This window comes from Rutilus rutilus (genome assembly GCF_951802725.1).
Source record: "Rutilus rutilus genome assembly, chromosome: 10".
In the NCBI taxonomy this organism is placed as follows: Eukaryota; Metazoa; Chordata; class Actinopteri; order Cypriniformes; family Leuciscidae; genus Rutilus; species Rutilus rutilus.
The window spans coordinates 38,672,516-38,697,488 of NC_140215.1; the positions used below are offsets into that span (position 1 = coordinate 38,672,516).

The 24,973-nt window shown below is 41.2% G+C and overlaps 1 protein-coding gene across 1 annotated transcript; it reads right to left on the reverse strand.

Moving 5' to 3' along the window:
* Positions 1-544: 544 nt before the first annotated feature.
* Positions 545-24,605, reverse strand: LOC311298889 (prostaglandin F2 receptor negative regulator-like; the record flags this gene model as incomplete). The annotated part of the gene is made up of 5 exons (XM_084422216.1): positions 545-601; positions 729-790; positions 2,946-3,362; positions 23,700-24,071; positions 24,572-24,605. 5 exons carry the CDS (start codon positions 24,603-24,605, stop codon positions 545-547), a joined length of 942 nt encoding a protein of 313 aa, XP_084278342.1.
* Between the last annotated feature and the right edge of the window lie 368 nt (positions 24,606-24,973).

The following is a 24,973-nucleotide window of genomic DNA, read 5'->3' on the forward strand; positions in this document are numbered from 1 at the left end:
TATCGCTGCATAATCAGCGAGGGATATTGAATAGTCGACACGCTGTGCTTCCCCTGTTAGAAAGGGTGCAATTATGCCAGCCCACTCTGTCTCGTCCCATCCCTCCCGCTCAGCCACGATTTTGAATGTGTGGAGGTAGGCCTCTACATCATCAAGATCTGTTAATTTGGTGAGCAGTTGTCTAGCAGGGTGGCCTTTAGGTGGAGCCATTCAAATGCATTTTACGACCTTTCCTGACGCATAGATAACTCCTCTGAAAACCTCTGCTGGTGGAGTTATACTTCAGCCAGCCAGCGCAAGATGTCCTCCATGTGGTACCAGAGAATGAGAGAGAGACGGATCTGTAGGATGCTGAGAGAGAGAGGGGAAAAACATAAAAGTGTAGGTCAGAATCTGTCCTCAATTCTCACTTGCCCGTATTCTCCACCAGTTGTGGCCGGAGAAGAGAGGGCTATACGTGGTGAAATTACCCTGGAGGTGCCTTTATTAAGTGACAAAGATTGTAATTAGTGCAGGTGTTCCAAGGTGCAGAAAAACTGGTGCTTCAGTGCAGAAGTGAAGTGGTGGCAACTTGCTGGAGTTTCTTAACAATCACTGGAGCCTACAGGAGAAAAGAACCAGAGAAACTGTTAGTCTGGTCTTGGCAGATATAGTCTCCCATAAGTTTCTTTCTGTTGTGCTTATATCCTCTTCCCCCAATGGCTCTCAGGTGGCTCTCATTCCCTGACTCCAGCTCCTGGCAATTGGATCCACTCCATTTCCATGACAACGCTGACGAATGCTTGGAGAGCTTGCCACACCAGAAAATCACAAAATTAGTCAACAAAAACAATTTCTAAAGCTAGGGCTCCTAAACATTAAATTGCTCACACCTAAGGCGGTTATTGTAAATGACATTATCACAAAATAGTTTTGATATATTCTGTCTTACCGAAACCTGGCTTAAACCTGTTGATTATTTAGGTAACTTAGGTAACTTAACGAGTCTACTCCACCAGGATACTGTTATAAGCACGAGCCCCGTCTGATTGGTTGTGGCGGCGGTGTTGCAACAATCTATAGAGATATTTTTAATATTACTCAGAAAACAGGACACAGGTTTAATTAGTTTGAAATGTTTGTGCTAAATATTACAATATTTATCTCTCAGATATAAGAAAAAAATCCCTACTATCTCTTGCTTTAGCTACTGTGTATAGATCTCAAGAGCCCTATGTTGATAGAAAAGAGTTTGCGGATTTTCTCTCAGACCTATTGTTCACTGTCGATAAAGCATTGGTTGTCAGAGATTTGTAACATTCACGTAGATAATACAAATGATGTGTTAGGGGTTGCCTTTACAGGTTTACTAAACTCCTTTGAGGTCAAGAAAAACATCACTAGACCCACTCATCGTTGTAACTATATACTAGATTTATTTATATCGCATGGAACTAATCCTACTGATATAGATATTCTACTGGAAAGTGTTGATGTCACTGATAACTACCTTGCAACGTGCATATTGCGTACTGCTGATATTTGCCATATTGTGCCGCGTTATCGACTAATACAATTATCCCAACCTCTATAGTTAGATTCATAAATGCCTGATCGGTCTCAGTTGCTCAGAGTACGCATGAACACAATGGGCTTGTTGAAATGACTAGCAGTATAGGCACCATTTTCTCTAGTAAATTAAAAACTAGTGCTTGGCGGTATACCGGTTCATACCGAATACCAGTGTTTAGTTTTGTTTTGATAGGAATTTTTTATATACCGCAATACTTATGTCGTATGTTGCTATGACACTGTTTGAGAGGGGCCCCTTTTCACTGTTGCCCTGTAATTAGGGCACAGCTGTATGTGTTACTAAGCGTGACAGTGAAGATGGATAGGTTAAACTATAATTGATAGCTGTCAAATTATATTACATTGGTTCACAATATCAACACTGCTCCCACAAACTAGATTTTCCAAAAGGCTTTGACATCATTAAACAAACAGGAGCACTGCATTTCAAAGTCAAAACGCGGCGCGGGTGTTTTAATATAAATGTATATTTGAAAGGAACTGATTTTTTTTTTGAAAAGTTTCGATGTTTTTTTAATTTAACCTTTCTTTATCTTTTATGATAAGTGAGATCTCTCAGGTGAGATCCCATTGCGTCAGTCAGTTCTGACGTAACGTTGAATGTGACTGACTGATATGCACTCTGAACTAACATGAACATTTTTATTAAGTAACATTAACAAACGTTAAGAAATGCTGTAAAAAAATTGTAACATTGTTAATGTTAGTCAGTGCATTAACTAACGTTAACAAATGAGACCTTATTGTAAAGTGTTATCAGTTATCTCATTAATGGCGTCAACTGGATTTGGCCAAGATGTCCAATGTCCTTTTCAGTATCTTCCTATGACCCTTACATTTTCTTATGTCCTAGAACATACACACATACTCACATCCATGTACCATGGGTACATCACACAACAGTTCACTATTTCCATTGTTGTACTGCATATAAGGTATTTTCAGGTAAATATAATTAAGTAAGTAAATACTTTGGCTAAGTAAGTTTAGTAAAAAGCAAAAATAGACAAACAAAAAGGCATGTTAACTGAAAATTTATGAACAATTGGATCATTTTACATGTGACAAATTAAAATGTTCATAGGTAACAAAGAATTTGACTAATCAAAATAATTACATATACAAAACATGTTTATATGTTTATACAAAATACATTGTTGCTGTTCACTTCTTTTTCTTTGTCTTCCATCATTCTCTTTGTCATTTCGTAATTTGTTGCATGCAGAAACCTGTTAAATAGGTAATAATATTTTTTTAGTCTGTTAAGACATGTATATGGCAACATTTTAAAATTGAAAATAAATTAAAATGCTCTACGTAATAAATAATTAATAATAAATAATATAATATTTTGGGAAATGAATTTGACTCACCTGTGGGCTGAACCACAACCTTTCCTATTTCCTCAGACTTCTCCTGAATCTTCCTCCAGTTTCTTCCTCCTTCTCCCTGCCTCACCCACTCTTGGACCGTACACACATACTCCCCTTGGTCTGACGGCTTCGCACTCTTCAGGACTAGTCCATAAAAGCCACCTCCAGGAAGGTCCAAGAGAAGCCCCCCGTCTGTGTAACGCTGCTTATAGTTGCTTCCTACTTTGATCTTATCATCCGGGCCGAATGTCAAGATTTCCTCAAACAGTCCACTCTCTTTCTTGATGGACCAGCTAACGGAGAGGAAGGTGTGCTCTGTGAAGCCCCGCGTCGTGTTGCACTGAAGCTCCACTGATTCTCCCTCAGACACCGCTGACTTGGGAATGGCTGGAGAAACCTTCAGACTGTCCAGTGACACTTTAAAGCAGGCAGGAGAAGGTGTGTCAAAAGGGTTTAAATGGTGTCAAAGTGTGTCAAAGGGTTTAAAGGTTGTATCAGTGATTTCAGGCCCAATTTTTTTTTTTATCACATTCATCTAATCTTTCCTAATTATCCGCTAGCTGCCCGCCCCATAAGCATGCCGTCAAAAAACGCGTCTCTGCAGGCAGCCTAGGCTCTGAGATCTGCACACAAAAACAATTGGTTTCACCAACCACTCAAAACCAAAACAAATAGTGTTCCAACCAATCACCGACAGGGGGAGGGTGTTGTGAGGCATGAGCACAAAACCTCACAACACCCTCCCCCTGTTGGTGATTGGAATAAAAAATTTGGCCGAAAGAGAACAAAGGCGAAAATATGCCGCCCCGCCCCTCCATGTTCAGCAATGCGACATGTTTTGTAACTTTGCGACCAGTTCCGCTTCCGAAGATGCACAACTTCAAAGCGACTGGTCAGTGTTCCGCTGTGTGTGTGTGTGTGCGCGCGCTGTCTCAGCTTTGTGTGCATGCTCTGCTCAGTCGCTCACGGCCGAAACGCTCCACTAATCATTAGTGACTATTGTACCCACCGCTAGGGGGGAGTTAGGACGATTTTAAGGACCCCGCACTTTTGGGGCCCCCAGAGATCGATTTTATTAATGGAATGGGTGCAGTAGGGGGGCCCAACCTCATATTCTTTCATGGGGCCCAATATTGCTAGCAGTGCCCCTGATTGTACCATTCGCACGCAACATCCATTTAAAAAACATGCCGACATGAAATTTATCTGGACTAGTTTCTGATTGCAATAGCCATACTGTGCTGTAACATGGTGAGTAGGCCTATCATGGTTATTGTAGTTTTGCATTTTTAAATTCGTTTTTATTTTAATATCATTTTCAAATTTCCCATAAATCTCAGTTTAGTTTTATTTAGTTTCAATAATGGTTTTGTTAGTTTAGTTTGCGAACACATTTCTATTTAGTTTTTATATATGCCTATTTAGTTTCAGTTTTAGTAATTATATTAGCAGAGTGAACAGAACACTTTAAAGACATTTCATTTCAACAAAGTTTAATGTTTGCAGTTTACAGTTAACTCTTGTGAAAACTTCTTAAAAATAAAATAAAATAATTGTTTGAGGATGGTCAAAGAATCAAACAAATGCAACTAAAAAGTAAAAATTATTAATTCATAGGCTAACCACGGATATATATATATATATATATATATATACAGCGGGGGAAATAAGTATTGAACACGTCATCATTTTTCTCAGTAAATATATTTCCAAAGGTGCTATTGACATGAAATTTTAATAAAAAAAATAAAAGAAAGCATGTTGAAGCTCATTTAAAGTTTGCTGCACAACATTTGGAAAAGCCAGTGAAATAGGGAGAATATAGTGTGGCCACATGAGAGCAAAATTGAACTGTTTGGATGCCATAATACACACCATATTTGGAGGAGAAATGGCAGTGCACATTACCCTAAAAACACCATACAACTTGGTGTTGGCTCTTGGACAACTCTTCTGATTATTCTTTTCACTCCTCTATCAGAAATCTTGCGAGGAGCACTGGTCGAGGCAAATTTATGGTGAAATTATTGTCTTTCCACTTCCGTATTATGGCCCCAAAAGTGCTCACTGGACCATTCAGAAGCTTAGAATGGCGCCTATAACCAATGCCATCATTATGTGTTGGAACAATTAGGTTGCGAAGGTCTTGAGACAGCTCTTTGCTTTTACCCATCATGAGATGTGTCTTGTGTGACACCTTGGCAATGAGACCTTTTTGTAGGCCATCATTTGGGACTGAACCAGCTGTTATTAATTTCCACTGACAGGGGACTGGATTGCTTTTTAATTACTGTAAGTTTTCAGCAGTTGTCTTGGCTTTCCATGCCTTTTTGCGCCTCCCTTTCTTCATGTGTTTAATACTTTTTCCCTGTGTCATTTCACATTATTACACATAACTTAATTTATGAACTTATTTTTGTTTGTTTCTTTGTATGTATGGCTTACTTGGGTTGTTATCAACATCTGGTGAAAATTTCATGTCAATAGCACCTTTGGAAATATATTTACTGAGAAAAATGATGACGTGTTCAATACTTATTTCCCCCCTGTATATATATATATATATATATATATATTAGGGGTGTCCCCGACTATGGATTTTCATAGTCGAATCAGAATCGTCAAGTCTTGCCTATAGTCGAATCATGTGTATGGGGGCGGGGCTTAGGGCTGGGCGATTTAAATCGTGAGATTGTTATGCGCATCTCGTCAGTAAAGCCGGTTCCTTGATTAGTAGTAAATCGCCATCACCTGCTTTCAGATGGAGCGGCATTTACTACAAAGAGCCGTAGTTAACTGACAAGCTGAGCCATATCGCATTAATTATCGCTGGCGATACGTCCGCGATTTTAATGCGATATGGCTCAGCTTGTCAGTTAACTACGGCTCTTTGTAGTAAATGCCGCTCCATCTGAAAGCAGTTGATGGCGATTTACTACTAATCAAGGAACCGGCTTTACTGACGAGATGCGCATAACAATCTCACGATTTAAATCGCCCAGCCCTAGCGGGGCTTTAACATTTCAAAGCCGCGAAGTACAGAAAATCACACAAAGATATAGAAGAAAATGTATAAATACATTTCGCATCAATAAAACTAGGAAATAACTAGGGCTGAACGATTAATTGCATTTGCGATAATATCGCGATGTGATGAAATGCGATTTTTTTAACCGCAAAGCTGCGATTACAGTCTGGTCACGTGACACGCGAGAGTAAACCATGTATTGCAGATGAAGCATCAACTTGGCACGCGCTACGCATATAGGCCTGCCATAGGCTACAGGAAATAACAGTTAATGTTTAATTTATGTGATATTGTGTTATAGATTCTCTCCATCGATTCTGTCTGAGCTTAGTTTTAAAAACGCGTGTGACGTGTGATGACGCGTGTGCTTTATAAACCGTATTCTGCTTACTTCTAATTCCTCTCTCTCTCTCTCACACACACACGACACCACTCGAACCTTACGAGAAATAATCTTTGATAAAGTTCGGAAAAGTTGAAGTGAATTACAAGGACATTCGCGGGCTTCATTGCACAAGATTGCACAAGACTTTTGTAGTGCGCGGTCTCGCCCGCCGGTATTTTACTTACAAATGTTCTATGAAGGCATCATATGTCTTTTGGAATGCAGTTGGCTTCTATATTAAAAATATGAAAATCGCCGACAGAAGCTGCTTTCAATTTCAAATACTCACGCGCGCTTTGCGAAGAGCGGTTGAGCATGCGGCTGTGAGCGACTCCGTCTACGTGGTTAAATGTACTTGCATCTCAAAATGCTTTTATGACGCGAAATTAATGTGACAGTCAGTTATATCTTAAGTTATTAAACAGACAGGGCAAACCACATCTTATAATTTAAAAAGATGAAAACGTTCAGAGAGCCTACTCTTAAATGCTGAAAGCACTCTTTGTTTATTGCTTGTAATATTTTTTCCCCTCTTTGTTATTTGTTTTGAAGCTATATTTGTTAAAATTATTAAATGGGATATGTAATTGTAAATATGTATGTAATATGTAAAACTGATATGTAATTGTATTAAAGGAGAACTCGGCAACTCTAGCGCACTTTAGTCACTTCTTTGCTGATTTTCCCTTTTGTTGTCGCATGTTTTCCCCACGAGCTCCCCCTACAGCTGTGGGGGGGCGTATATTTCACAACACGGTCGTAAAAAACTCACTTGCGGCGGCCTCCTCCCCCTCTCTACTGCTGCTCATGTGCGTTTGTTTTGATCGGAGCAAGCCAACTGTATCGAGTGGAGCTATGTCTACTGAGGTGGGTAATCTGGTAATACAGCATACATGCATGTGTGTTTATGTCGAATTGCCGTAAAGCAATTCGTGTTTCGCGCTCGCGCTCGTTCTTGTTCTCGCTTCTCACGAGACTTCCAATTTCTGTCTTACCGGGACGGTAGTCCCCAAGTTGCAAGGTTGGTTTTCCACCTGGGAACGCTGGGGGGAGCGGGGAAAGTCACCAATATTACCAGAACAGGTTGTTTAACCATCCAAATGATTTCTAGACAGTTTTATTAAGTTAGAAAAAAAAGTTACCAAGTTCTCCTTTAATTTAGTTGTTTAATGTGTAATTATTATAAGTAGGCCTACTTATAATTATGTAATTAAATATTTTAAGTTGTATTAATAAGATCAATTAAAGAAAAAAAAATGTATTGGCTCAAGAGGTGCCTTATTCCCTTCCCTATTTTACAATGATTTATTGCTTGTTTTGGTTGAATAATAGAAAAGATAAAGAGCTTAAAAAATAAATCGCATATTAAATCGCAATCGCAATATTGGTAAAACTAAATCGCAATTAGATTATTTTCCAAAATCGTTCAGCCCTAGAAATAACATAAATAACTCCAGAAAGGCCACACTGCAGACAGGATTTACATTTCACATGCAAATCAAATTAAATCAACTAAATTACTAAGTTTTAAGATTTACTAAGTTAAATTAGAACAGAATATACCTTTCTAATAAATAAAAATACAAAACGAAATAAATCAGAATCAAGTCACAAGATGAGGAGCAAATGTGTGCAAAATGCCTAAAGTGCAGGGGAACATATATTCAAAAAACACAAGCCACAAATAGTTAGATTAGATAACCCTGACAGATCAATAAATAAAATTAAAATAAAGAAATTATTAAAATAACGAGAGTTAGTCATAATTTTCAACTTTGTATTTTTAACTGCAGAAACAACAATAAATGCTAAACTGGAGTGGCAGTCTTTTTAGCTAAAAATGTTCACAGCATCCAAAAATCTAATTAGAACCAGCTGAAAAGTTTTGAAATCACTTGTACCCTACCTGATCGAGAGAACAAATCCAGTCTTTCACTCTGTGTCCGTTGGAGTCTTTTCAAATTGTGCGCGTGGATAAAATACATTCTAAAACACTTAACGTGAAAAACGTTTAACGACTTAGGGGCCGCTCACATATCGCGCATAAAAACGCGTCGAAAACGCTAGGCGCGCCGCGTTCTCCTTTTTCCAAAGCGCTCGGGTGGTTGCGCTCCGGAGGCGTCTGTCGTTGCTAAGCTTGGTTCTTGTCACGTGACCTGCGGTGCGCTTGCGGCATTCTGAAAAGTTGAGATGTTTTTATCTCGATGCGGCGCGGACGCGCTTGGAAAAAACGAGCGCGTCGCACCGCGACCGCGTCGCTTCCATTATGAGCGCGCATACCGCGCGGCTACATTTGAAATAACGAACTTGCGCGCGCAAAAGACGCGATATGTGAGCGGCCCCTTAATCTCCTAAAATAGTTAGATTAAAATATGAAAACGCTTTACTATAGGAGGAACGCATTGCGTTCATATTCTGGGTTCATCTGCTTATCTGCACATAGTATGGTTTCTTAATAAAGTGTGTACTGTCTGTGTACATACATTAAGCCACGTTAAAGTGCCTTTTAAGCGTTTTAAAAGCTTTTTTCACGTTAAGCATTTTAGAATGTCCCGTGGAAAACCAACTTGTTAACGTTGGCCGGCAGAAGTGCGATCATGGTTTTCCTGATGCTAAATCCAGCCTTGGAGAATATCCTTTCTGATGGTGTACACTTTTGATTTTCTTATCCCAGACATTGTTAAAGATTTAAATCCTGGCCGCCAAGACGCTCCTCTGTCGGTCACGGATTGAAAGTGAAACTTAAATCTGTCGCGGGGTGTTTTGATTTATTCACGCACGTTAAAAAATATTTATTAAAAGCTTCTTTCTTTGCACATTTTTATATACAGCATTATCATAATAGGCTGAATATTAACGTATTGACAGAAAACCGGTAGTTCTATGTGAAATCAGACATTGAGCGCCCTCATATAGCCAAAGTGTCATGATCCTCGTTTCATAACACCTCTGCGAAGATTCGACCGTGAGATCGGTAGTCGAATCAGGCTCCCCCAACGAAGCATCAAATCTTCGACTATTCGGGGTCACCCCTAATATATATAGGAGCTTATGGACTGTAACTGATGTAACTGATGTATAGATTAATATCTTTCCCTCATGTTCTTTTTCTCTATCTTTTTTCTCTATTTATTTTAGTTTTCAGCTCATTGTTCTTTTCTCATTTGTATTCTGATGACGTTGAACATATTGTTAATACATTTTGTATATTGTATACAAGTTGCATGTCATAAAAATGTAATCTCTGTATGTTTTGCAACAACAACAACAATTAAAAGAAATAAAATAAAATAAAGTAGACTTTTGAGCTGTAAGCACGTCCCAGCCGGGTTCGTCACTTATTTGGTTCCCCTGGAAACATTTCTACTGTGGTCTGTGTTATTTGCAGCGCGTTTCTGTACTTGGTTGTGTTGTGAGTATTTGGAGCACACGTGTGTTGTGAAACTGACGAAGATGTTATCTTAATTTGCGGGTGTTTTTTTCAGTTGCTGCGCGTTGAGCTCTCTCGGCCACCGTATATTAGGCCATTTCTGCTTCTTAGGGCTGGTTCACACAGAAAGCGTTTTTTCTTTGAAAAACGGAAAAAAAGACGCAGGCACAGTGGGGGAAAAGCGCAAGGTCTCGATACGCGCCTTTTAAAAGTTTTACTTATTTGAACCAGAGCCTGTCTACGGAGAGCCTGCGCACTCTCTATTAAGTCCTATTGTACCGAATTTTGGTTGTAGTTCCACCAGAGTTCCACTGGGGTTGATCGCCCATGAGTGCAAAATGAATGGGAGTCTATGGGGCTAGACGGCTAAATGTGTCTCTTTCACCTGATTGCCCTGAAGCTGGCAGTGAACCACTCGGCCCAGATCTCAGAGACGGGAAAATACCGGAGAGTAAGACTCAGCATAGTGCTTAATCCGGTGGGCAAGCCCTATCTGGGAGGCCTGGTGAGGCCTGCTACCTGATAACCACAGTATGTGGGAGCTATATTCAGGAAGGCCTGGTGAGGCCTATAACCTAATAACCACCATATGTGGGAGCTCATATTCAGGAAGGTCTGGTGAGGCCTATAACCTTATAACCTATAACTTGATAACCACAATATGTAGGAGCTCATATTCAGGAAGGCCTGGTGAGGCCTCTGACCTGATAACCACAGTATGTGGGAGCTCATATTCAGGAAGGCCTAGTGAGGCCTATAACCTTATAACCTATAACTTGATAACTACAATATGTGGGAGCTCATATTCAGGAAGGCCTGGTGAGGCCTCTGACCTGATAACCACAGTATGTGGGAGGTCATATTCAGGAAGGCATGGTGAGGCCTCTGACCTGATAACCACAGTATGTGGGAGCTCATATTCAGGAAGGCCTAGTGAGGCCTATAATCTGATAGCCACAGTATGTGGGAGCACATATTCAGGAAGGCCTAGTGAGGCCTCTGACCTGATAACCACAGTATGTGTGAGCTCATATTCAGGAAGGCCTAGTGAGGCCTATAACCTGATAGCCACAGTATGTGGAAGCTCGTATCCAGGAAAGCCTGGTGATAAGCCACAGTATGTGGCAGCTCACCTTCAGGAAGGTCTGGTGAGGCCTCTGACCTGATAACCACAGTATGTGGGAGCTCATATTCAGGAAGGTCTGGTGAGGCCTATAACCTTATAACCTATAACTTGATAACCACAATATGTGGGAGCTCATATTCAGGAAGGCCTGGTGAGGCCTCTGACCTGATAACCACAGTATGTGGGAGCTCATATTCAGGAAGGCCTGGTGAGGCCTCTGACCTGATAACCACAGTATGTGGGAGCTCATATTCAGGAAGGCCTAGTGAGGCCTATAACCTTATAACCTATAACTTGATAACCACAATATGTGGGAGCTCATATTCAGGAAGGCCTGGTGAGGCCTCTGACCTGATAACCACAGTATGTGGGAGCTCATATTCAGGAAGGCATGGTGAGGCCTCTGACCTGATAACCACAGTATGTGGGAGCTCATATTCAGGAAGGCCTAGTGAGCCCTATAATCTGATAGCCACAGTATGTGGGAGCTCATATTCAGGAAGGCCTAGTGAGGCCTCTGACCTGATAACCACAGTATGTGGGAGCTCATATTCAGGAAAGCATGGTGAGGCCTCTGACCTGATAACCACAGTATGTGGGAACTCATATTCAGAAAGGCATGGTGAGGCCTCTGACCTGATAACCACAGTATGTGGGAGCTCATATTCAGGAAGGCCTAGTGAGGCCTATAATCTGATAGCCACAGTATGTGGGAGCTCATATTCAGGAAGGCCTAGTGAGGCCTATAACCTGATAACCACAATATGTGGGAGCTCATATTCAAGAAGGCCTCGTAAGGAATTGAGCGTGAGCAGCGTAGCAAAAATAGACTGGGCGCGGAAACCCTCCGCTTCACTACTGCTCACGCGCTGCTCCTGCTCGCGGTGTGAATGCACTCACTGAACATGCACGCCGAAAACAATTCTCGCTGCTCACGCGCTGCTCATACTTGCGGTCTGAAACGGCCTTAATTCACAAGGTTTCCTACATGTGTGTTCTGTGTGCATGTGTGATGCTGATGTTGCGCAATGTTAATCATGCGGCACCCGAGTGCATTTGACTGGCATAAAATCGGCATATGTAAGACTGAAAATCACGTGAAAATCGGCAAATTCTGGTCACCAGCCGATCAATCAGTTAATCTCTAAAAGATTAACATTAAACGTATAGGGGCGGTTTCCCGGACAGGGTTTAAATTAAGCCAGGAGTAGGCCTTAATCTAGAATAGTTAATTGTGTCTTAAAAAATGGCTTTCTGTAACACAGATTAAGTACGGATTAGTTACACCTGGACTATGGAGTCCTGAACTAAAATAAACCAGATTAATTTAAAACCAACTGTGCTAATCTGAATTAGCATGATAGAGGTTGCCTATAAAACATGGAATGAACCAAGAAAAGCTTAAAATTGCATGGAACTGAGAAGCAAATCCAAGGAAACAATGGAATGAGAAAAAGGCTGCAATCAAAAAAAAAAAAATTACCAAACAAGAGAAAATTATTTTAAGCAAGCTAAATAAACTGCACACACCAGCTATGGAATAAAAGAAAAGAAATGCTGGAAGTCTGTTTGTAATATATATATATATATATACACACACACACACAGACATATATTTATATTACATACACTACCGGTCAAAAGTTTGGGGTCAGTAAGATTTTTTATGATTTTTAAAAGATTTTTAAAAGAAGTATCTTCTGCTCGCCAAGGTTGCATTTATTTGATAAAAAAAATAAAAAAAATAATCAGTAATATTGAGAAATATTATGACAATTTAAAATAGAATATTTTCTAACATTATAAATGTCTTTACTGAAACTTTTGATCAGTTCATCATTGACTAATCATTGTTAACTCATCATTGATGAATAAAAGTATTGATTTATTTTATTCCTTTCCCCCAAAAATAAAATTCAAATTCTTACTGACCCCAAACTTTTGAACAGTAGTGTATATATACAGTCATGGTCAAAATTGATGGCACCCCTGATAAATATGATAAAAAATGGCTGTAAAAAATAAATCTGCATTGTTTATCCTTTTGATCTTTCATTCAACAAATTCACAAAAATCTAACCTTTCATTGAAGTAAAAGAACTGAATGTGGGGGGTAAATCACATTATGAAATAAATGTTTTTCTCCAAAACACGCTGGCCATAATTGTTGGCACCCTGTTATTAAATACTTTCTGCAATCTCCTTTTGCCAAGATAACAGATCTGTAAAAAAGAATACATTGATTTTATTGATATCTAATTAATAAAAATGAGGCAACAGATTACAAGCAATATTATTAATTAAATTTAACAAATTAGAATTGAGTAATTCCTTAAAAGTTAACCATTTAAAATGAGTAAAATTGACAAAATATCTTTTATTGCCAACATTGAAGACACCTGGTGTTAACAAGCAGAATCACTGAAGGAGAAAACCATAATTAAAGTCACCATTGTGGAGATCAGTGTGTGTCTTAGTTGGGCTCTTGACCCTTAAATCATTTACTTTAAGTTTTGTTCGGCTGCTGTACATGAGTTATAACAGCCAGATGAACAAATAGAAAAGATGATCTGATGGTGTTGGTTGTGATTTAACATAATCATTATTTCACAATCATTAGACCTGAATCACTGAACCTCATATAGAGTCCAATTTATGAGTTAAGTTAACTTTATTAATTACAGCAGTATAATATGTTTAGCCTTTTCAATGAAATCCAAATGATCAAATCAATAATAAAAAAAAATATATATATATATATATATATATATATATATATATATTTTTTTTTTTTTTGGCACAAACACACATCAAGATTTTGCGCATGAATCTCAGCAATGGTGACAAACAGATGAACATAAGCTCATTATTTATTCATGCAGCAATGCATGATGGGAGCCATGAATGAGTTTTGATTGGTGGAACCCAGAATGCACTGCAACATGCTTTATAAATGTCACCATTGTTGAGATTCACAGGCTGATTATTGATGTCTGTGTGTCTTCTTTTTATGAAAGGGAAACTTTTTAGAAATTATTTGCCTTACATTGTAAAAGTTAAAAAATATTATGCCGTACAAGGCCAGTGCTGCTATAATTAATATAGTTCACCTAACTCATAAATTGGACTCTATGAGTTCCGTGATTCAGGTCAAATGATTGTGAAATAATGATTATGTTAAAACACAACCAACGCTATTACATCACCTTTTCTCTTTGTTCATCTGGCTGTTATAACTCATGTACAGCAGCCGAACAAAACGTCTCGGGTTATGACTATAACCCTTGTTCCCTGAGAAGGGAACGAGACACTGCGTCGTTGAAAACGACTCTTTGGGGACGCTCCCTTAGCGTGCGCCTCTGAAGTATGAATGAAACTATTCCAATCCTGATTGGTGTTGCGTCATGACGTAACATGTGACGGCATAACCGGATGCATAAAAGTGACGCTGGCACAAACACACATTAGCCTAGCGATGAAGCAAGCCGCTCTCAGGCATTGAGGGGCGTGGCAGGACGACGCAGTGTCTCGTTCCCTTCTCAGGGAACAAGGGTTATAGTCATAACCCGAGACGTTCCCTTTCGAGGGAACTCGCACTGCGTCGTTGAAAACGACTCTTTGGGGAACGAATGCTCACTAGGCCACGCACCGAGAAAAGGCCTGCCCTAGAGTGAAACTGATCTCAGGCACCCAGCTAGGACGAGAGCACATGTGCGCCAGGCGTACTAGGAAGGTGCAGACTAAAAAACCTGATAAAAGTGTGTGGGGTAGCCCAACCAGCTGCCTCACAGATCTCCTGGAGGGGCACTCCCGAGAGGAGGGCTCTAGAGGACACCATGCCTCTAGTAGAATGAGCCCTTACGGCCAAAGGTGAAGGCAAAATTGCGCACCTTGTAGGCCTACTTATGGTTTGTTTAGCCGGGAGCCCCTCATTAGGTGACCCGAAACACACTACAGTAAGTCCGACCTCCTCCAAGAAGAGGACCTCTCAAGGTAATACTCGGAACTCTGACTGGCAGAGCAAGGAACCTCTTCTCTTCTGCCGACACATGTGGTGGAGGACGAAATGCTTGCAGGACCATGGACCTAGCCATGTTAAATTGCACTTAAGGCACATAGCTGGGTCTCGGATGCAGGATGGCCTTAACTCCGCCGGGGCAAACCCCAAGCAAGCTGGCGTTAATGCCAGGGCTTGGAGGTCTCCCAGTCTCTTTATAAGAAGTAGCTAAGAGAAAGGCTATCTAGAACGTGAGGTTCTAGGCAAAGCCGACTGAAGGGATTCGAAGGGAGCCAGGGATAGCCCTTCGAGAACCACCGCCAGGTACCAGGAAGGAACCCTGGACCTGACTGTCAGTCTCATCCTCTATGTACCATGGAGAAATAGTATGACCAGTTGGTGCCTCCCCAAAGGCCCAACACTCAGTGGTGCATGGAACGCCGCAATAGCAGCCACGTACACCTTACGTGTGGACGGGGAGAAATTCGTAGAGAAACGATCTTGAAGAAACTCCAGAACTGAAGCCACTGGGCAGTTAGCTGGACCTAACTCATGTTCTCTACACCAAGTGGAAAAAACATTCCACTTGAGGCCATATAATCTCCTAGTAGACAGAGCCCTAGAGATAAGTATGGTTTCGACCACCCCAGATGATGGACAGCATCTAGGGTACTGAGCCCCCTCAAAGGCCAGACCCACAATTTCCACAGCTCTGGGCAAGGATGGAATATAGTGCCCTCCGCCTGAGACAACAGATCCCTCCTCAGAGGAATCTGCCCTGGCGGAGCTATCAGGAGTGAAATTAAGTCCGAAAACCATACTCGGGCCGGCCAAAACAGGGCTACCAGAAGAAGACTGATGCCCTTCTGACGGACCCTCTCCAGGACTCCCGGGAGCAGAGCGATCGGGGGAAAATTCAATTCAATTCAATTCAAGCTTTATTTGTCATTGCATAAATACAGTGTATTGACACAACGAAATTACAAGTGCTACTCTAGATCAGTGCTTTTAAAAGATAAATAATTAAAAAAATTAAATAAAATGCGCTAATTAATATATATATTAAACAAACAAACATCGCACGAAAAGCGTACAGGCGAAGCCTCTGCCAGGCCTGTACCATGGCATCCAACCCCAGCGAGGCTGGATGAGTGAGGGAGAACCAAAGTGGACAGTGGGACGTCCCTCGAGACGCAAAAGATCCACTTCCATTGGTCCAAACCTCTGCCATATCAGCTCCACCACCTCTGGATGGAGTCTCCATTCCCCATGCCTCAGCCCCTGCCTCGACAGGATGTCTGCTCCCTGATTCTGAACCCCCGGGACATATATTGCTCTTATAGATAATATTTTCCCTTGGGACCCTAAAATAATCTGATGCGCCAATCTGGATAGAGGGCGCGATCTGAGTCCCCCTTGTCGGTTCAGATACACTACCACTGATATATTGTCGAACGTATCAAGACGTGGTAACCTTTGATGTCTGGGAGGAAACTCCTCAGAGCCCTGAACACAGCCAACATTTCTAGGCAATTTATATGCCAAGAATGATGATGGTCCTACCACAGACCCTGGCAAAGCGGCCGATAACCGCGCCCCAGCCAGTGAGAGAAGCGTCTGTTGAAATGGTTTTCCGGCGACATGACGCCCCTAATACTGGCCCTTGGGACAAGAACCAAGATTTCTTCCATATTAATAAGGAACGAAGGCATCTGCGCGTAACCTTTATTATACGGAACGGATTCCCCTTGGGGGAAAAACCCCTTGGCTTTGAGCCACCACTGAAGGGGCCTCATGTGAAGAAGGCCCAAAGGAATTATGTTGGATGCCGCTGCCATGAGGCCCAGCAGTCTTTGAAATTGCTTTACAGTGATGGCCTGGCCTAGCTTTATCCCTGACACCATGGTCAGGATAGATTTCAACACGTGCGGGAGACATATGTGCCTGCACCGTAACCGAATTCCATACTATGCCCAGAAAAGTAGTTTTCTGAGCTGGTTTTAACACAATTTTCCTAGTGTTGAGTCTCAACCCCAATTTCTGAATGTGGCCAAGAACGACATCTCGATGCCGAATTGCCATATCTCGAGACTGGGCCAATATGAGTCAGTCATCGATATAATCCAGAATACGGATGCCCTGAAGCCTCAGTGGAGCCAGAGCTGCATCCATACACTTAGTGAACGTGCGGGGAGAGAGTGCTAGGCCTAACGGAAGAACCCGATATTGGTACGCTTCGCCCCCGAAAGCGAACCTCAGGAACCTCCTATGACATGGAAGGATGGAGACATGAAAATAGGCGTCTTTTAGATCTATCGTGACAAACCAATCCTCAGATCTGATTTGATTCACGATGATGGGAATAGTGAGCATCTTGAACCTGAATCTCATCAGAGAACGATTCAACTGCCTCAAATCTAAAATCGGCCTCAGCTCGCCATCCTCCTTTGGAACTATAAAGTACTGGCTGTAAAACCCGGACTCTTTCTCTGGTAGGGGAACAATTTATATGGCCCCTTTGACCAGTAGAGTTCTGTACCTCTTGTTCCATAACCCGAGCCTGTTCTGGAACCACTGCAGTCGGTACCACCCCAGCAAACTTGGGAGGTCGGTGACCGAACTGCCGTCTTTACCCATATTTTATAATATTCAGGACCCATATAGATATATTCGGAAGGCGTTGCCATTCTTCTACAAAATCTACTAAGGGAACCAGCCCCTCGAGACTGACCTCGGGTGTTTTTCAAGCACTATTCTCGACCTCCTGAAGCAGAGGACAGGCAGGAAAAAGTCGAGAAAGATTTTGTGACCATAGACGGTGCCCTATTGCTAGCGTTTGGGGTGAACGCCACGGTGTGCGTTCGCTGGAAATCATTGTGGCCCGAAGCGCACTTTACGGCGGGATACAGATATCGATTTCCTGAGGGCTCCCCCAGAGGGGAGACTCTTTGGGTTTCGTTCTCGACACCCTGAAGCGGAGGACCGGCAGGGAATAAATCGAAAACAGTTCCGATGGGCGAACGCGAACACTGCCTGGCAGCAAGCCTTTAGGGCGCCTTTTACAGCGTGCATTCGCTGAAAACCGATGTGTCCCGAAGCACACTTGAAGCTGCACAAACATCGATTTCCTGAGGGCTCCGCGGAGGAGCGATTCTCGCTCATTCCTCCACGGGGGGGGACAGCCATCTTCGTCTCGTTTTCGATACCCTGAAGCGGAGGACCAGCAGGGAAAAATCTTAAACGATTTTCGACGTTCGCTGCTCATCATTTTAATTCTTCATAATTAAATGCAGCCAAAAACACTCGATACGTGAAACACGGTCTGGATGGTAGGTTGAATTAAAATATCTAACTTCTTAAAGTCAGATAATATATTCCATCATTTCAATTCCATCATTTTAAATCATAGAATTGAATGCAGCCATAATCACCAGACAATACTGTTTTAATATTTATTTATAGGGTCTCGTAATCTACACGCTGCCTCGGCAAACGCGAGATTCGAGCCGTTACAATATATTTGGCTCTCATCCCTCGAGAAGAAAGTCATCAGGTGCGAGGTTGAAACATTCGACAGCGCACGGATTGCACGCGCGCCGATATATTTCTCAGTGAACACTCCCAGCACCCTCAGGAGCTGATTGTGAATGCCTCGCACCCAAACAGTATTATTTCACAGATCGCGTGTGTCCCTTTTTTTGCAGACTCGTAATCTAAGCGCTGCCTCGACAAACGCGAGATTCGAGTCGTTCACAATATATTTGGCTTTCATATCTTCGAACAGAAAGTCAACGGGCGCGAGGCTTAAACACCCGAAACGCACGGCTGTGTGCGTCGAGATATTTCTTAAAAACCACAGCCAGCACCCTCAGGAGCTGACAGTGCATGCCTCGCACCCACACAGAATCTTTATTGCAGAGTAGCCGTCATCTACGCGCTGCCTCGACTAACGCGAGTTTCGAGCTACTATAGATTCTGTATTGCAATGTAGTGGGACAACTTTTTATTTTTTGGTTACAACAACACCGGCGAGTGCGACTCATGTTCCTCGTTCCTCAGAAGCAGATAGCTCGAGCATCGGGCACTCGTCACGGGCAGAAGAAGCCACATCGCGGGCTTCTGCGTCGTGAGCGAGCGTTATAGAATCTGCGGATGATGAACATGAAAGTGTCTCGACAGTCTCGTTCTCATCCGCGAGATCCTTCTGCGATCCCCACAATCTAAGCCGCCGCGCCGCCTCAACGGACGCGGGACCCGAACCGCGGGGATCGCGAGCCAAGTGGGAGCGCAGCACTCTATAGTACTTTCACAGTGTTCACAGGCAGCCCCCTCGAGAACTGCCTGTGCGTGCTGCGCTCCTAACAGTGTACACACAACTGATGCGTGTCCCCACCCGTGAGAAATATAGGGCAGGGGTGCACACACTTAGTGTATCTTTCACTCGCCATAATATAGAGGATTTCACTGACAAACAACATCAAATAAGACAGACAGTTTCACAGAGAGCGATTGCTGAAGAGCGAAAGCTAATGTGTGTTTGTGCCAGCGTCACTTTTATGCATCCGGTTATGCCGTCACATGTTACGTCATGACGCAACACCAATCAGGATTGGAATAGTTTCATTCATACTTCAGAGGCGCACGCTAAGGGAGCGTCCCCAAAGAGTCATTTTCAACGACGCAGTGCGAGTTCCCTCGAAAGGGAACTTAAAGTTAATAATTTAAGGGTCAAGAGCCCAACTAAAACACACACGGATCTCCATAATGGTGACTTTAATTATGGTTTTCTCCTTCAGTGATTCTGCTTGTTAACATCAGGTGTCTTCAATGTTGGCAATAAAATATATTTTGTAAATTTTACTCATTTTAAATGGTTACCTTTAAAGGAATTCATTTGATTAATTATTACTCAATTCTAATTTGTTAAATTTAATTAATAATATTGCTTGTAATCTGTTGCCTCATTTTTATTAATTAGATATCAATAAAATCAATGTATTCTTTTTTACAGTGTATAATGCCTGATGAGTTTGGAGAACATCTGACCAGAGATCAGAGACCATTCCTCCATACAGAATCTCTCCAGATCCTTCAGATTCACAAGTTCATGTTGGTGCTTCTTCTCTTCAGTTCATTCATCAGGTCAGGGAACTGGGACGGTCATGGCAGAAGCTTCATTTTGTGCTCAGTTACCCATTTTGTGCTCAGTTACCCATTTTTGTGTTGATTTTGATGTTTGTTTTGGACCGTTGTCCTGATGGAAGATCCAACCATGGCCCATTATAAGATTTCTAGCAGAGGCGGACAGGTTTAGATTTTTTATCTTTTTGTATTTGCTAGAATCCATAATACCATGTATCTGAACAAGATGTCCAGGACCTCCAGCAAATAAATAGGCCCACAACATATAAGATCCAGCAGTATATTCAACCGTAGGCATGGGGTGCTCTTCATCCCTGTTTGCACCAAACACATCTGCTGGGTTTGCTGCCAAAAAGCCTTTTTATTTGTTTCATCTGATCATAGACTCCGGTCCCATTTGAAGATCCAGTCGTGTCTGACCACTGAATATGCTGGAGTTTATTTTTGGAGGAGTGAGGAGGATTTTTCTTGAAACCTCTTTTTTTTTTTAGGCTTTCTGACCCCCAAGACTCCAGTAATCTCTGCAATTCTCCATCTGTGATCCTTGAAGAGTCTTTGGCCACTCAAACTTTCCTCCTCACCGTGCATTAAGACAATATAGACACACGTCCTCTTCCTGGCAGATTCGTAACATCTTTAGTTGATTATAACTTCTTAATTATTGCCCTGATGGTCAAAATGGGGATTTTCAATTCTTTAGCTATTGTCTTACAGCCACTTTCTATTTTGTGATGCTCAACAATCTTTTGATGCACATCAGAACTATATTCTGTGGTTTTACTCATTGTGATGGATGAGCAAGGGAATTTGGCCTTTGTGTTTCCTCATATTTAAACTCCTGTGAAATAAGAAGTCATAGCTGGACAATTTCATGTTCCTAGTCACCCTGGTGTGCTTAAAAATGTAAATATTAATGGGAATATACTTCCGAGATATTTTTCTCATAAAAAATTCTAGGGGTGCCAATAATTGTGGCCAACGTGTTTTGGAGAAAAACATTTATTTCATATTGTGATTTAACCCCCAATTTCAATTATTTTACTTCTATGAAAGGTTAGATTTTTGTGAATTTTTTGAAGGAAAGATCAAAAGGATAAACAATGCAGATTTATTTTTTACAGCCATTTTTTATCATATTTATCAGGGGTGCCATCAATTTTGACCATGACTGTATATATATTTGTGTGTGTGTGTGTGTGTGTGTGTGTGTGTATCCAAGTAATACACGTGTCCACTTTGAAACACAATGTTAATCTGAAGTTAAACCTGCCTCCTGGTACGTTTAATTTAAAGCTCGATTTAGTCCTGGAGTAACTCTAGTCTTCCTCCAGGAAATCAGCTTATTAAACTCTGGACTAAACTAAATCTAGGACTATTTAAAGCCTTGACAGAGAAAGCAGATTTCTGTTAATCTGGTTTAAAGGGCAATTTTAGTCTATGATTAGGCTTAATCTCTGTTCGGGAAACCGCCCCATAATGTTCAGATAGGCTATGTAACAAATTATTATAATGCTATTTCATAGCAATACTCATTTTAACAAATATTTTTGTAGCAGCCAATTTGCTGCAGCCCCCACTTTGAAAACCCCGGGGCTAGAGGATGACAGCTTAATAATTACGAAAACGATTATTTATTTTTGCTAATTATTATTTTGTTTCAGTTAGTTTTCCAGTAACTGTTGTTAGTTTCATTTAGTTTTAGTTTTTCATTTATGTTGAAATTTCTATTTTATTTCAGTTTACGAAAATGTTTTTTGACCAATAGTTTTAGTCTTAGTTTCAGTGTTCGTTTACAGAAATAACCTTGGTGAGTACCAGGGGGGTAATCAAGCTCTCGAATTCCGTACCGCCCCCCGGGGGCCGCCATTGGCTAACAAGCCATCACCTGCTGTTAGCATTCCATTGACTCCCATTCATTTTGGCGTCACTTTGACAGCGAATAACTTGACATCTGAGGCGTTTAAAGAGGCGTCCATTTGTCCATTGTTTATTTCTAAAGAAACACGACAATGTATAAAAGGCTCCATTACCTTGTATCTTACATTATGGCCCCGTAGAAGCAGTTTTTGTCAAAATATGTTAACGATTGCGTCATAACCACGCGACTCTCTGGAAATTACCATATAGACAGGAGGAGAAGCTCGCAGTCAATCGGGGGACGTGGAGGCATAAAGTCTGATAAAGTCAAGGGAGAAGCCCATAGAGAGTCATAAAGTTGCTCCTGCTCCAGCTCATGGACAGCTCCTACTCACACTCTCCGTCTCTGCAAGATTCGAAAGGGAATGATTCAGATTTCGCTTGGCACAGCTACTAGAAGACTTACAACTGTCAGGCTGCTCACGTCACATCCACGTCGTCAAGCTCAGTTTGAGTCTGCGCAGTACGCTCAGCCATCAGGAAATGAGTGCTTCTAATTGACTTCACTTTTCTCCGTTGAAACCTATGGGGTCGCTGTGTCCAGTTTATATACTGTCTATGGTGAGTACCCAGCAAACACATTTACCTTGTGGCACGTTGCATTTCTGCTATGGCGACGTCGCTGTCTAAGTGCTCGCAACGTTGTAACAACGTAAGGCGCAACAGGGCTGTAACAACGTTGTTGCGCAACATTCAGCAACTGAGAGACGACATTCTGACAGTTAATTTTTTTATGCTAGATATAGATATCCCCCATTTAGCATGTTTTGTTTTGTGGTTAATTTTTAATTAGTCATATGTTAGATAATCATATACTTTTTAAATATTGTTTATCTTCTTTGTTATTTATGGGGCTAACAGTAAATAAATTATAATCAACTCCTGCAAGTGTACACTTTGAAGAGTAAAAATGACATTAGAAGGTTAGCTAATTCAACTTTAATAAAACTGCATATGGTAATCAAATTGCACTTCCAAAAGTCATACATTTGTGAGAAAAAACAAAAACATTAAAACGTTAACTTGACTAATTTTAACTTAGCATGAGCAGACATGAGAAAATCTAGCAAAGAAACGAATGAGACGACAAATCAAAGGAATAAAATTAAAAGGTGTGGGAGGGTTACACATTTTTTTTCTCTGTGCAAAAAAGAAAAAACATAAAAAGAAAAAACATTAAAGTGCAACAAGTGTTTACTTTTTGACCAATTATCAAAATATAGTCCTACAAAGCTATTATTATCAAAGCATGTGAGCAGATAACATTAAATCGTTCACTGATCCACTCCCTGTTATCTGCTCACATGCTCTGATAATGATAGCTTTGTAGGACTATATTTTGATAATTGGTCAAAAAGTAAATCTCAGTTAAATCAGAACTGAATGAAGAATAATATATTGATATATTGATGTTAATATATTGATATTTAATATTATTTTAATATAGGCCTATTTTCTGTCCAATTTTCTGTCCAATTTGTGTTACTTTAAATAAAAGTGATTATTTTATTTATTGTTTATTTATTTCAATTAATGAATTTATTGTATTTAATTAAAAAGTTTTATAATAATACAATTACACAAAAAAAAATGTTAAAATGAGAAATGAATAATAAGTCATTTTCGGTTTTCGGCCAAGTGCATCCAGAATTTTCGGTTTAGAAAATAAACCCTGTCAAATAAACCCTAGCGATGCTGATGTTGTAACTGTAATTAAATCTTGACTCACCTTTGAGCTCCACATCGGCGTGGTAGTTCCCGCTGATGACGGAGTCTGTGCTCGGGGTGCTGCAGCGATACACACCGCTGTCTGTCGCTCGCACCTTCTTGAACCTGAGCTCCACTGAATTATCGCCCAGCTTCTCATAACTGATGTCCCCGCTGTTGACCCGGTCCCTCACTGTGGGGTCCATGAAGCTATTGTCAAAGGTGGAGACGAGATGGAGCAATTTATCACCGGACTGGATCATGGACCACTCGAAATCCTGGTCCCGGGGCCCCTGGTAGTCGGACACACTGCACCGGATGGAGACGGCCTGTCCCTCGACATGCATCAGAGGACTGACCGGTACCTTCACCACACGGCCCTCGCTGAACGCCACTGAGACAAGAAGACACAAGAGATCACATATAGAGCATGTAGAAAGGAAATACAGCAATACCTCTGTATCTCTGTTTTTGAGATATACCTTTTTTAATTTATTTTATCTGTTGTGGAAATGAGCTTACATAAACTGGAAACCTGCAGACACTGCCATGAAACTTTCAAGAACTGCTTACTAGGTATGAACACTATACATGAAAATGTCATGCTGTCTCAATAGGTACTTTATATAAAAATGAAATAAGAGACTTCCGGTAATGGCAGCGGACTGATCAGTCGCGTTTTCAACTCTCCCGTTCAACGTTCTTGCTGTTCTTTATTTACCTTCGCCCATCCTTCTCAAGTCATTATTTAGTTGCTTTATTGCTTCTTTATCATGCCCAAGCCGTCAAAACAGAACAAGCCGGACCATTCTCGAGGTTTTACGGAAGAATGTACTGATTCGAGCGAGGCTAGTGCTAGCAGTGGCCATGCGGTTAGCAATGAGAGCTCGTTACCTGATTTATCACATGGGGCTTTGTTGAAACACATTGCCGAAGTCGTTGCCGAAGAAGGTCGGCACACGCAAAAGATGCTGAATGACTCTTTTGTTAAGCTGGAGTCGGGGCTGGACCAGGGCTGGACTGGGACAAAAAATCGGCCCGGGCATTTTTGCCCAGACCGGCCCACTATATGATCATAAACACCACCCATCTTTGCACAACCTTAATTATGCATACCAGCTCCTATTAATTAAAACCACTAATGATGTAATGGGTGATTATAGGAACGAGTGAGAGTTAACAGATGAAATAAGTCCAAATTTGATATTTATTAATACAGTTGAACTATAACTCCAGTGGTGAATCCTAAAACAAGCTATAAGTGGCTCTGGCATAGCAATACAAGTGTTTCTTACA